The sequence below is a fragment of the Vulpes lagopus genome, chromosome 20, assembly GCF_018345385.1.
Source record: "Vulpes lagopus strain Blue_001 chromosome 20, ASM1834538v1, whole genome shotgun sequence".
Lineage (NCBI taxonomy): Eukaryota > Metazoa > Chordata > Mammalia > Carnivora > Canidae > Vulpes > Vulpes lagopus.
Genome location: NC_054843.1, coordinates 2,052,701 through 2,065,610, shown reverse-complemented (window position 1 = coordinate 2,065,610; position 12,910 = coordinate 2,052,701). Strand labels below are relative to the sequence as shown.

At 64.9% G+C, this 12,910-nt stretch overlaps 1 protein-coding gene across 3 annotated transcripts in view; it reads left to right on the top strand.

The window, feature by feature from the left end:
• AGPAT3 (1-acylglycerol-3-phosphate O-acyltransferase 3) overlaps window positions 1-12,910 on the top strand; it is an 84,811-nt gene that overhangs the window by 57,083 nt on the left and 14,818 nt on the right. For 2 of the 3 annotated variants that reach the window (XM_041735163.1, XM_041735165.1), the window contains exons 2-4: window positions 5,002-5,228; window positions 11,953-12,122; window positions 12,699-12,860. In XM_041735163.1, the coding sequence (XP_041591097.1) occupies window positions 5,051-5,228; window positions 11,953-12,122; window positions 12,699-12,860 (510 nt within the window). In that variant the 5' untranslated portion in view covers window positions 5,002-5,050. Of the gene's footprint in view, window positions 1-5,001; window positions 5,229-7,011; window positions 7,170-11,952; window positions 12,123-12,698; window positions 12,861-12,910 lie in introns of those variants that run through there. The other variant, XM_041735162.1, reaches the window with a different exon arrangement.

Sequence of the window (12,910 nt, the reverse complement as noted above, 5' to 3'; positions counted from 1 at the left end):
GAACCGCTGCGTCAGAAATGACCCTTCTCTGTTGTCTCCGTCCCTTCCAATGACGTGGGTCGGAACCCATCACGGAACGTTCTGAGAACGTGGATCTCTGCGGGTCGTGTCTCCCCTCTGCACCTGTTCTCGCTGGCGGCAGCTTCTTGGCTGCAGGGGCCTCTCCTGGGTCTGCAGGATGCGAACCTGTACTCTGCAGAGACTGATGATTTTCTGCTCCTCTTGGATCCTGAGGCTTCTAGATGGTTCCAAATGCTGATAAGCTCAGATCGGCAACATATGATCATTAGCAAAGAAACATGTCCTGTTTCTCGGCTTGTGGGAGGATAAGGTGGGCCCCGTGAGTAAATTTCCCAGGAGCTAAAAGTAGCCCCTTAAGGGGCCCCCGAAATTAGGGTTGTGTGTCTAATCTGAAATTTTACCTGGACTCATAAATACCTTTCCTGCTTCCTGGCCTTGTTACGTCACAAGGCAATGGAAGCAGCGCGTGGCCAGCTCATGGACAACAGTGGCCGCATTGTGTTCTCACACGTGAGGTCATCGAGGGGCTGCGGGGTCTGCGCACCGGCTCCCGGCACCGACACCTTCGGAGGTGCTGCCCCCCGGGCCACGGGCTGGCCTCCACCCCTCCGCCACCGTCAGCAGGATGTCTGCCGCCGGCGCCCCTGCCGTCCCCCGCTCACGTGGGATCGGCTGTGGGCCGAGAGACCGCCCAGTGACGCTTGTCCCCGCCACGTTGACAACAAACGCGAGGAGGAGCCCGTCAAGGGGCTAGAGGGCCTCCTGTGAGTGAAGTGCTTGCTTCTGGAACGCCTGGGCCGGCCGCCGGGGAGCACGAGCCTCGGTCCTGGTCCTGGGCTGCGTTTAGACGGTGACAGTTGGCGCCTCCGTTACGTCGGGGCAGTTTAGGGGTATTTGAGCTCGTGCTGTCTCTGCCCTCCTCACGGTTTGCGTCCTCCGGGGCTGCCTGACTCCGAGGCCACGGAGTCTCCCCACGCAAACCCCAAACCGGGTTCACGCCTGGTGAAGCCCCGGGGCAGCCCAGCCAGGCCTGGTGTTCCGCTCGGCACGCCGCACCTATGGGCGCTCCGGTGTGGGTGGGAGAGCGGCCGGGGGCCAGGGACGGGGGAGGCGATGCCACGTCTTCATTCCGCGTCGCGATGGGCCTCGGGTGCGGAAGTAAGCAGTTCCCCGAGTCCCGTAATCAGACCGCGTCTCTACATCATCAAAAATGGTGCGTTTCCGGCGGATTTCACATCTTCTCCCGTCCCCAGCCCGTCCTGCCGGGTTAGACCTGCCCTCGGAGGGAGCACGCAGGGCCGGCGACGCTGCAGGGCTTTGAGCTCCCACTGCGGTCAGAGCGGCTGTCCCGTGTCCGCCCTTCCCGGGGTCTCGGGCCAGGGCGGCAGGTCACCAGCAGAGGGGGCTGCAGGGCAGAGCTGAAGACACGGCCGCAGGGGGCTCTCGGTGCCATCAGAGGGCCACCATGTGGTCTTGGTCCTGTGCTGCTTCCCCACCGAGTGACGTGGACTCCAGGCGAGGGTGGGGGGAGGCGGAGAGGCACGGAAGCGTGCAGATGGTGGGACTGGGCTGAGTCCACACGTAAATGAAGTGACCGTCCCTGCGCACAGTCATGGCCACCACTCTGATGTGTAGGGGACGGCGGGTGGGTGGCCTCGGTTTCTGTTCCCATGCAAAGGCTTTGTTGGAAATGTGGGGGTTTTCGCAGATGGGGGACCAGGGTGCCCAGGAGGACATCGGAAGCTCAGACCGTCGGGCTGGCTGGCTGGTTCGTGAAGAAGAGGGACCGTGCCGGGGAGCGAAGGGGCGCGGGCGCCTGGTGACGGGCCCTGAGGCTGGTGCGGGGACATAGGGTCTGCCTGGAGCTCCAGGCGGCGGGGCCGCGGTTCGGCAGCAGGCTGTGGGCAGGGGCCACACGCGTGGTGAATCTCGACCTGGGAACAGGGCCCGAATGCTTGTGCGGGTGTCCCCGTCACTGGGGTGGCCAGGACACGGCCCCGCAGGCCCGGCGGCGTCAGCAGCAGATTTCTATCTACTCACCGCCACTTGGAGGCCGGCCGGCGGGGCTCAAGGGCGCAGTGGGGTTGGCTCCTGGGGAGGCTGTGGGGCCGGAACGTGCCTAGGGACGTCCCCACCCGTGTCCGCGGTTGGGTCCCTCTGTGTCCCAGTGTCTCCTATGAGCACAGCAGGCCGACCGCGGGGCCGTCCACCCCCATGACCCCATTTCATGCCCCTGCCCCTTTAGAGACCATCTCCAAACACAGCCACGTTCTGAGGGGCTGGCGGCTGAGATCCCAGTGGGGGTCCATAACGACAGGCGGCCCAGTGGGTCTGAGAGTGGCCAGGCCCCTCACGTGATGCTGGGGAGCTGCTCCAGGGGGCTTCTTCGCTCCCCCGTCCTGGCCCTAAGCCACAGACAGCGGTGGTGGGAACTCCAGAACCTCGGCCTTGGGATCAGTGGCAAATGCACCTGAGGACGTGGCGTCAGAAGCGCTGAGGGCCCCGCTCCTTGGGGGGGCGGGGGGTGCCAGCGCTGGGAGGAGGGGCCGCCTGGGTCCCCGGTGTGTCCTGCGGCCCGGGAAGGCAGGCGGGCTTCCCCACAGGGCCCGGGCCGCTGTCCCCGCAGTGGTCGGTGGCACCTGTGTTCCCGTGTGAGGCCGCGCGGCTGCTCTCTGGGCTCCTATCGGCCTCGCCCGCCGCCTGGCTTAGCGTCCCGTCCCCTTGGACATCCCTAGGCATGTTCCGGCCCCACAGCCTCCCGGCCCTCAGGGTGGCACCGCCCTGTCCCCACGGCGAGGGGGGTGAGTCATGAAGAGGGCTAGCAGCCAGGATGGAGCTCCGCTGCCAAGGCCACATCCCTCAGCTCTTGTCAAGGGCCCCACGGAGCCCCAGGGCCCGGCTGGACCCAGATGCCAGCGCTCCAGACAGGAGATGCGGTGTCGGTGGTGAGGCCATGAGAAACGCATGCCCAGGGGTGGGTGTAGCTCCCCGGGGAATCCTGGGGATTCGCTTTCAGAGGAGAGACCCAGGCGGAGCAGGGACTGGCTACCTTGTCACCTCGGGGTCTGCTGAAGTAAGGTCCCGAGGGAGAGCCTGCGCCACGCAGCCTTGGGCTCCAACATGCATGGTCACTGAGGCTGCATGCGGCTCGGTGCCACGGGCAGGTGAATGGGCGGACCGGGACGCCCGCACCCTGGAAGGGGGCCCTGCATTGGGGCTGGACGGTGGAGCCACAAGGCAGGTTCCGCGTGGTTCTGCTCATGCGAGCCTATAGGGAAGGAAGCTGGATCCACGGGGCCAGGGGTGATGGGAAGCGCCCTGATGCGGCCACGGCATTGACCCCGGCCGTGGCTTTCCAGGTGCCGTCACATTGCACAGCAGTGAGTGCATCGGAGTTGTGCATGTGCTGTCCCTCGTGCCCCCACGGTGGCACCAGCAGGTCCGCGTGGCCCCTGGAGTCTGCTTTGAAGAGCATCCTGGCTGATCTGGCAACCTTCAAGCTGCCTTCTGGGAACCCTGGGTGTTGTGGCCCGTGTGGCAGAGCCGCGGGCCTGACCCGAGGTGGTGGGGGTGCAGGTGGAGCCTGGTGTCCAGGGGCAGTGGGGCGCAGAGAGCCTGTTGTGTGTCAGGTGCCAGAGGATGGGCAGCAATGCCGGGTCTGGCCCAAGCCATCCTTTCCGTCTGTGTGAGGAGGAGGGGACTCGTCAGGCCCGGTCTGGCTGGCGTGTTCGAGACTCTGCTGCCCGGGAGCGTCCCTGCCCGTGGAAGGCCTGTGGGCCTGTCTCACCGCCCCCACTGGAGTCTGGTCCTGCTTCTCACAGTGGGACCCTGGCCAAGGCACCTCTCTGTGCTTCCATTTGCTCGGAGGGAAGCGTTTGCAGGGTCCCCAGGAGTGCAGTGTCTTTGCAGCCTCTGCTGGGTCTTCTGTCCTTTGCATTCAGAGCATCGGTCGCAGTCACTGCGGAGTAATGAGTTAGTAGCAAACCTTCCCAACACCTGGCGGTGAGAGGCAAGCGCGATCCTGCATCACCCTCGGTCTCTCGGGGTCGGTACTTGAGACACAGGGGGCTGGTGGGCCAGGTGGCTCCCGGGCCGCGGGCCTGGATGGTCAGCTTCCACCTGCAGGGCCCGCGGCTCAAGCGTCCCCCTGACACGGCAGCTGGCTCCCCCAGAGCCCACCACGCGAGGCCCGAGGGCTGAGCCAACGTGCGCTTGATGACTCAGCCTGGAAGTCACAGCGCCTGGGTGCCCGCACGGTCGTCTGGCTCCCCGGTGCCCCGAGGCGTGCTCAGCTTGTAAAGTGAAGCAGGGCCTGCCCCGGAGAGCGGGGAGCCTGTCCCAGAGCCCGCGCCGCACCCCACCCCCAAAGAGCGTGCGGGCACCTCTCCTGCCGACCAGGCCTGCAGGTGCCCGGCCTCGGGAGCCCTGAGCTTGGGTCCCGGCTTCCTGTTGGTTCTCTGCCACCGGGGGGGGGGGGGGGGGGGACACAAGTGCAGCCAGGAAACGTGAGCTTTGGCTTCACTGTTGAAAGTAAGGAACACGTGACAAGGGGAGAAAAACTGGTTAGGTCCCTGGGTGGCCCAACAGGGCGCGTGTGTGAGCCCAAACAAAGGCGTAGGAGGTGCAGCACCGTCTGGGAATCAAATCGTTGAGGTACCGTGGGCCTGTTTTTATAGGGATTCCATGTGCAGTTTGATGTTTTAAATGATGCTTAGAAAAGCCTAAAATAAAACCTACCTGTAATGCCTCCTCCCAGAGCCAACGACTGGTGACATTTAGGGGCATCACTTCATGTCTTCCCTCCTTTGTGCGTGAGGGCGTGTGTGTGGTGCGCACGCGTGTGTGGTGCGTAGGTGTGTGGGGTCTGGGTGTGCTGTGTGGTATGTAGGGTGTGTCTGGTGTGTGTGTGACGCATGTGCCTGCAGAGTGCGGGGCTCCCGGGCGCACCTCTGACCGCCGTCCCCGTCCCTGTCCTTCCAGGACGGCTGTTCTCAGTGAAGGGCCGTGCACGCGCTCCTGAGCAGCGACCATGGGCCTGCTCGCCTACCTGAAGACCCAGTTTGTTGTGCACCTGCTCATCGGGTTCGTCTTCGTGGTCAGCGGGCTGCTCATCAACTTCGTCCAGCTATGCTCGCTCGTCCTCTGGCCCATCAACAAGCAGCTGTACCGCCGCCTCAACTGCCGCCTCGCCTACTCGCTGTGGAGCCGTGAGTGCCGCCGCGCCGCGCACGCCTGGGAGGTGGGGGTCCGGGGGGGGCGCAGGTGGAGGGTGGGGGAGCCTGGTGGCCAGTGAGGATCAGTGGGGGGCGGGAGGGTGTGTGTGGGGGGCTGGGCGGCAGGTGGGGCAGGTGGTGCAGGTGAGGGCCAGGCAGCAGGTGGGGGTGGCCAGTGGGGGGGGGGCGCGAGGATGCAGCGGAGGGGGCCAGGCAGTAGATGGGGCCAGGCAGTGGTGGGGGCCAGAGGCAGGTGGGGGTTGAAGACAGGTGAGGGTTGGAGGCAGGTGGGGTGGCTGAGGGCAGGTGGGGCAGGTGGGGGGCGGGAAGGCCAGGCGGCAGGTGGAGGCTGAAGGCAGGTGAGGGCTGGAGGCAGGTGGGGGCCGGGCAGGTGCAGGCCAGGCCGTCCTCTGTGCTGGACGAACCCCGGGCAGAGCAGTGTCCACCCCCTAACAGGCAGGGCCTCGGGGGTAGGAACGCTCCCGATGACATGACCAGAATGGGGCGGGGGTGTCCTGGCCAGCTGTCCCTGCACCGGGAACGGAGGGGTGCCCAGGAGTGCCGGGGCCTGATTCCTGGCCGCCGGATGCTCGGCCCCAGACTCCTCCCTGGGTTGAGCCGTGTGACATTTCATCGTGTGACCGTTGGGTCCCACAGAGAAGGCAGCTTTGTGTGGTTTAACACAGTATTTTGCATTTTTGAGGACAAATGTAAACCCGGTTCTCCACCGCCCAGCCTTGCCTCATGCAGGCTCGGCCCGCGGTCGCCAGGGCAGCCCACAGGGCTGTCCGTTCTCTGGCGCATCTGTGAACATCCGTCTGTGAAAGAGAAGGACTCTCGCCCACCTTCTCATTCAGTACACGTGTGTAGCCGTGTGCATCTGTGGCTAGTGTGCACCCGCGTGTGTGCGTGTCCGTAGAAAATCAGTCTGCACCTGCGGGATGGACGGACACGCCAAAGCTTGACGGCAAAGCCCGCTGTTGACGGAGCTGAGTGCTCACACTGGGGCTTCGGGGGACCAGGCACGTCCTAGGAGGGTGACTTGCCGGGGATGTCAGCAAGTCGAACAGCTATAGTTCTTTACCGTTATTCCACAAAATAAGAATGTTCCTAGAGACTTATCTGCAAAAGTACATATGTGCACAGATGCTCTCGTTTTATCATTTTTACATTAGCACAAACTGGCAGCAATCCAAGTGCCTGCTGGTGGAGACCAGGTATGGTGACTCCACCCGGTGGTGCCCGGCAGCCGGTACGAGCAGGGGCGGGCCTTACTGATGGAGAACCATCTTCAGAGCACATTTTTAAAAAGATTTTATTTATTTATTCATGAGAGACACAGAGAGAGAGAGAGAGAGAGAGGCAGAGACACAGGCAGAGGGAGAAGCGGGCTCCATGCACCGGGAGCCCGACGTGGGATTCGATCCCGGGTCCACAGGATCACGCCCTGGGCCGAAGGCAGACGCTAAGCCACTGGGCCACCAGGGCTGCCCACGCTGCTGGTTATTTCAAGACAACACGTGTGTGACGTGCGCACATGCTGTCCGTGCCTAGAGGGTCGTCCAGAACCTGAGTATCCAGGGACCAGAGGAAGGAGGGACTTCTAGCTTTCACTTTTTTGTTTTACTTATTTGCTACTTACTGGGCTTTTTATTTTTTCCTTTTTTATCATTGACATTTATTTCTACGTCCAACTATGTACCGTTGACGTGTTTTAGCACAAGCCCGTGTTTCTTTTGCATTAAGGAAGGAACAATACCTGTTTTACGTCCTGCAGGAGACGGAGCGTCTCTTCACCCTCCAGCTCGGGAGCAGAGACGGGAAGCCCCCCAAGGAGGCCCGAAGGCCCACGACCTCCTGCGGCCTCTGCGGAGACCAGCGAGCTGGCCTGTAGCGTTCACTCGCCTTGCACGCATAACAGCTCTAGTTCCCAGGGTTTGGTTTCCTTTTTAATTTTTTTTAATTTTTTATTTATTTATGACAGTCACACACACACACACACACACACACACACACATACACATACACACAGAGGCAGAGACACAGGCAGAGGGAGAAGCAGGCTCCATGCACCGGGAGCCCGACGTGGGATTCGATCCCGGGTCTCCAGGATCGCGCCCTGGGCCAAAGGCAGGCGCTAAACCGCTGCGCCACCCAGGGATCCCTTGGTTTCTTTTTTAGATGAAAGAGGGTGTGTGTGTGTGTGTTGGGGGGTGGAGGAGAATTAGAAATCCTGTCGTGTGAAACGTGCAGTGAGCTGCCCGTGAGCACACGTGGGTGCGACGAGTGCACAGCAGAAGGGCCAATACTAGTTACTGAAGAACTAAACTGTAGACTCCACCTGCTGCAGGGTCGTTGGGTCCAAACGGGTCTGACGGCTGATCCCGGGGTGAAGCCGCCTTGTGGCTGTGTGGCTGCGTGTGCGGGGCCTAAGGGACGCTCTGGGCCCCCCCATCCCCTCAGCAGAAAGCGGGGTGCTGACGCAGAACCTCGAGCCTGCCTTCCAGGGCCCCGGGGGGAGGCAGCTGCAGGGCAGGGACCCGGGGCCGTGGCTGGGCGGGGGCAGGTGAGCAGCGCCCTTGGATCAGCCGATGGGGGAAATGCGCCCCCGCTGGGCTCCAGGAGCCTCACAGAGGAAGACAAGCCCGCGGGCGCGCACGGTCGGAGGGCGACAAGCTAGCACCCGCAGTGACCGAAGGGACCAGAACGTCCATCAGTGACGCTGTGATGCTGGGGTATTGTCGAAGTGAACTCTTAGCAAACGGATATGACATCACGTCAGAGCCAGCTCGGGGGACAGTGGGCACATGGGACGCAAGTGAGCGGCCCGGCCCCTGGAGGAGAGCGACCACGGGGCTGAACGACCAACGGGGGAGAGGCCAGGCCTGCAGGCGGCAGCGGAGGTTGCTCCTGGGGGCACGGAGACAGGAGCAGGAGACACAAAGCGACTCGCACCAGGGAAGTCACAAACCACGGAGACGAGAGCAGGCGTGGAAATACCCAGAAAGGAAAACCAGGGTGCCGGCAGGGACGGCGGAGGGACAGACGGACCGACGGAGCGCAGCCTTGGCCCCGCAGCTGTCCCAGCCTTTCAACCCGGGGACAGGGCCTGCACCCCGCACGGCGGTCTCTCCCGAGGGTGACGGGAAGAGTGCGAGGCCGGCAGAGAGTGGCGGCGCTCACGCCCCTGGGCGCGCACCTGGAATCCTGGCGGAACAGGGATCTTTAGGAAGAACCGAGGGCGTCGTAAAGGCGGGGTGAGGTGCAGGGCAGAGACCTGGGGGGCGGGCACGGCTGAGCCGTCCTGTTCCTGATGTCAGTGCCCGTCCGTGAGGCTGCCACAGGCAGGGCCTGTGTGCGTGGGGAGGGCTGCAATCATGTCCTTGTTCTAACGCCCCGTGCCGCTGGCCGCGCTCCTGCTCTCGGCCTGGGAGGCCCGGCGCCCTCCCGGCGGCCACCCCAAGCCCGTTCCCGGCCTGACCCTCGTCCCGCCTCTGGGTCCCGCCAGCCTGGCCACGGCTGGTCCTTGGTGGCTGGAGGGGAGAGAGGAGAGCTGCGCCGCCCAGACTGAGTCCACGCAGACGGTTGGGGACGCGGTGCACAGCAGGGGTGGGTGCAGCGGAGGAGCTCGCTCACCTCGCGGGGGCCAGCATGCACCTGCAGGAGGGAGGTTGCAGCAAGATCCGCGCTGTGCCCAGGAGCCAGGAGCACAGCTCCTGGTTTGCGATGCTCCCAGCTGGGTCAGGATCGCGGGCACGGACGGACGGACAGACGGACGCTGGGCCTGGCAGTCGTGCTCCACGGAGAGGCTGGCCGCCCAGCCTGGATGGAAGACGCAGCCACAGCCTCCCCGCGGCCACCCTCCCAGGAGCCGCTCTCCGGGACCCAGGGGGACTTGCGGTGTCTGTCCATCTGTCTTCATTTCTCCTCGCTGCCCCTCCTGGCCCAGACCCCTGGTGCTCCATGAGCAAGGGAAGGTCCTGAGGACTGGCCACAGCGGGTGGGGCGGGGGGGAGGCTGCCCGCCTGTGCACGTCCCTCGTGGAACGCCAGCCGTGTCCTCCTGCGCCAATGCGGGTCCCACCGGGCCCCCACAGCCCCTGCCTCCTGCTCCGCTGTGCTTCCACGCGGCCGTCCGAGCACTGGGGGAGGCCGTGGGTGTTGGTGACGGTCTGGACGGCCTCGGGGTAACATGCATAGCCCCGTGCCGTCCTGCTGTCCGCGGAGTGTGGTTGGGGCCTTGCCACTGTCTACGGCACGCTTGCCACAGCTACTCAGCGTGGGCCGTGGGCCGTGGCCCCACCAGGCGAGGCGAGCCCGGGACGCCGCACTCCTGAGGCCGTGCCCTGGGGGCCCGCGGCCTGCTCTGTGGGTTCTTTCCGGGAGGCGGTCAGGGAGACGGGGGGCACGTGGACGTGGTCGTATGTGCCAGCGTGAGTGAGGCGTGCGTTGTCAGGCCCGAGTGAAGAAACAGTTGCAAAAAATATCTTTTTTTTTAGAAAATCCATCCAGTGTCTTGCGTTAGTCCTGGAGATGCATGCCCTCTCCCCGCGTCTGTGGTTTCTGGGCGCCCCTCGGAAACGCAGGACGGCTGGGAGAGCCAGCCTTTGGGGAGCAGTTCCAGCGTGGCGGGCAGGCCCCGGAGCCCCCGCGGGGTCCCTGTCATGGGGCCGCACGGCCGGGGAGGCTCAGGTGCGCCCTGCCCTCGGGCCCTTGGCAGTTCTGAGTCGGGGCGGGGGCTGAACTGGCTCCCCTCAAAGGAGAGGTGAGAGCGGATCTTCCCCGCGTCCCCAGCAGCACCCCTGCAGGGCCAATGGTGGGAGCCCATGTCGCCCGGAGGACGGACAGAGAGGGAGAAGGCGGGCTGCACCTGGACGCCACTCAGCCTTTGCGCGGGACTGCACCGCGGGTGACAAGGCGACGCTCCGCGGGACGTTCGCTGAGTGAAAGGAGCCGGTCCCAGGAGGACGCGAGCTGCCCGCCTCGGCCTGCGTGAGGGCCTCGACGGCGGGGCTGCAGCGGCGCAGGGTGGCGGTGCCGGCGGGCCGGGCGGCCTGCGCAGAGGTCTGCAGGGGCGTTCTTGCCAGACAACGGAACCCCTCCCCGCTCCACAGCGGCCTGGGGTGACCCGGTGCCCCCCGGGCCCCGCCCAGGCGGCCCGGTGGGGTGTCTCCCAGGGGCTCCCCGGGGGCTGTGCCGCCCGCCCATGGCCTCGGCTTGCCCCCCCCCCCCCCCCCCGCTTCACCAGCTTTACGAGACGGAGTCACTCCTCGCACCGTGCGGCCCGTTCAGGGCGGTGGTCCTGGTGCCTTCACCCCAAAGGAAACCTGCCCGTTAGCGGTCACCTCCATCCCCCGCAACCCGTAAGCTACTTCTCGTCCCTGGACTTGGCTGTCGTGGACGTGGCCCACGTCCGTACACGTCGGCCCTGCAAGACCCTCTCGGCGAGCACACGGTCGTCCGGGCGTGGCTGTCGCTCCGTGGGCATCTGGTTGCTCCTGCTCTGCGGCCGGGGGGTGGTGGTGCTGGGACACCCGTGCACAAGCGTTCGCGTGGACTCCTGCTTCCAGGGCTCCGGGCAGGCCCCCGGGGTGGCATCGCCGGGCCATCCCGCAGCTCAGTGTGGACGCCAGTAACCGAGGAAGAGCTGCCCTGGGCCACGGCAGCTGCCCTGTCCTGTGTCCCCTGTGGCGCCGTGTGGGGGTGTCCAGGGACAGCCGTCCCGAGGGGTGTGAAGGGGCGTCTCCCTTGGTTTGGGTGTGCGTTCTCTGACACCGATGGTACTGAGCGTCTTCCCGTGTGCCCGTGGGCACCCACGCATGCTCTCTGGGAGCGTCCGTTCGGATGGTTTGTCTGCACCTGCGCCGCTGTCCGGGCGCTTGAATGCAGATGGAAGTGGCCGGGCTGGCAGGGTCACTGGGACCGAGTGCCCCTGGCGGGCGGCTTTTCCGCTCACCCTGCCCCAGGGTGCCCCCTGGGTGGAAGGGGCCGTGGCTGGTGAGGGTCCCGGTATCGTCTCACGGCCACACTTCTGTCCGGCTCCTGCCTGGAAGTGAAGGAGGGGGACGGACCCCAGAGGCTGCGCATCAGCCCCATGTCCGACCCCACCTCGGCCCGGGCTGCTGGAAGGAAAGCCACCATTGCCTCCTTTCTGCAAATGGGGAAACTGAGTCCCAGGCAGTCGGGTGTGGAGCCCGCTCTCCAGGCCCTGGCCTCCGTTCTCAGGGCCCAGCCCCATCAGAAGACGGATGGGCAGGTGTCATGGTCCTGCTTCCCGGTCTGCGTGGTCACCTTTCTCGGGACGCCTGGCCGTGGTGGCCGTGCGCCAGCGGGCGGGGTCAGCACAGCCACACTCGCGGCCCGGAGGTCCTGGGCTGGGGGGTGCACGCACCCCTCCTCCCACTCTGTTGATGAAACACGACAGTCCTTGGAGTCATCGTAGTTGGACCTGACGATGCCCACCCACGATTACGGTTTCCTCCACTTGTCCTTCCCGTTTGTCTTCATCCTTATTTTTGCTCAGAAAACATAATTATAATTTAGGAAAGTCAAACTCATGACACATGAACCGTCGGAGCTCGTTTCTAGCAGGAGGTCCCCTCCAGACAACGCCGCGTCGAGGTGCCCGGAGCATGGGCTCAGCCCGTGTCCCCCGCCGTGGGGCCTGGACCCGAGCGCGGCCTCCTGGCCCTGCTGACTCTGCGCCCCTGTGTCCACAGAGCTGGTTATGCTTCTGGAGTGGTGGTCCGGTACCGAGTGCACCCTGTTCACCGACCAGGCCACGGTGGACCGCTTCGGCAAGGAGCACGTGGTCATCATCCTCAACCACAACTTCGAAATTGATTTCCTCTGTGGGTGGACCATGTCCGAGCGGTTTGGCATGCTGGGGGTGAGCCACGCGGGGACCCCGGGGAGGGGCTGGGGGTGAGCCACGCGGGGACCCCGGGGAGGGGCTGGGGTGAGCAGTGTGGGGACCCCGGGAAGTGCTGTGGGTGAGCAGTGTGGGGACCCTGGGAGGTGCTGGGGGTGAGTCACATGGGACCTGGGTTTTCCTTCCCTCCTGGTCCTGCCCCTGGTCCTGCCCCCAGTCCCTCTGAGCCGAGTCTGAGGTCAGGGTGGCCCTCAGCTCCCCAGGGCGTGTCTTGTGCTCCGGTTTCTCACATTTGCTCCCATGAGCCCTACACGCCCAGAGTCCCTGTAGAGCTCCCTTGACCAGCTGAGGCAGGCCGAGCAGTGTGCTGTGCTTGGCGGCCCAGGTGGGCCCCGGGCAGCCCCGGAGTGCGCACCCCTCCCTCCGCCAGGCCTGTGCCTCAATTTCGGTGTCTGTAGCACAGCTTGCCTGCACCCTCGGCGTCTGCTGAAGGCAGCAGCTGTGCTCAGAGCAGGGCCTCCTCGCTGGCCGCCAAGCTGGTCCCGGGGCACCTGTGGGGGTCTGGACCCTCACTGACCGCCCCCCCCCACCCAGAGTTCCAAAGTCCTCGCAAAGAGGGAGCTGCTATATGTGCCCCTCATCGGCTGGACGTGGTACTTCCTGGAGATCGTGTTCTGCAAGCGGAAGTGGGAGGAGGACCGGGACACTGTCATCCAGGGGCTGAAGCGCCTGTCTGACTACCCCGAGTACATGTGGGTGAGTGCCCCACCCCCCCCCACCCCGTCTCCTGGTCTGACGCCCTGCAG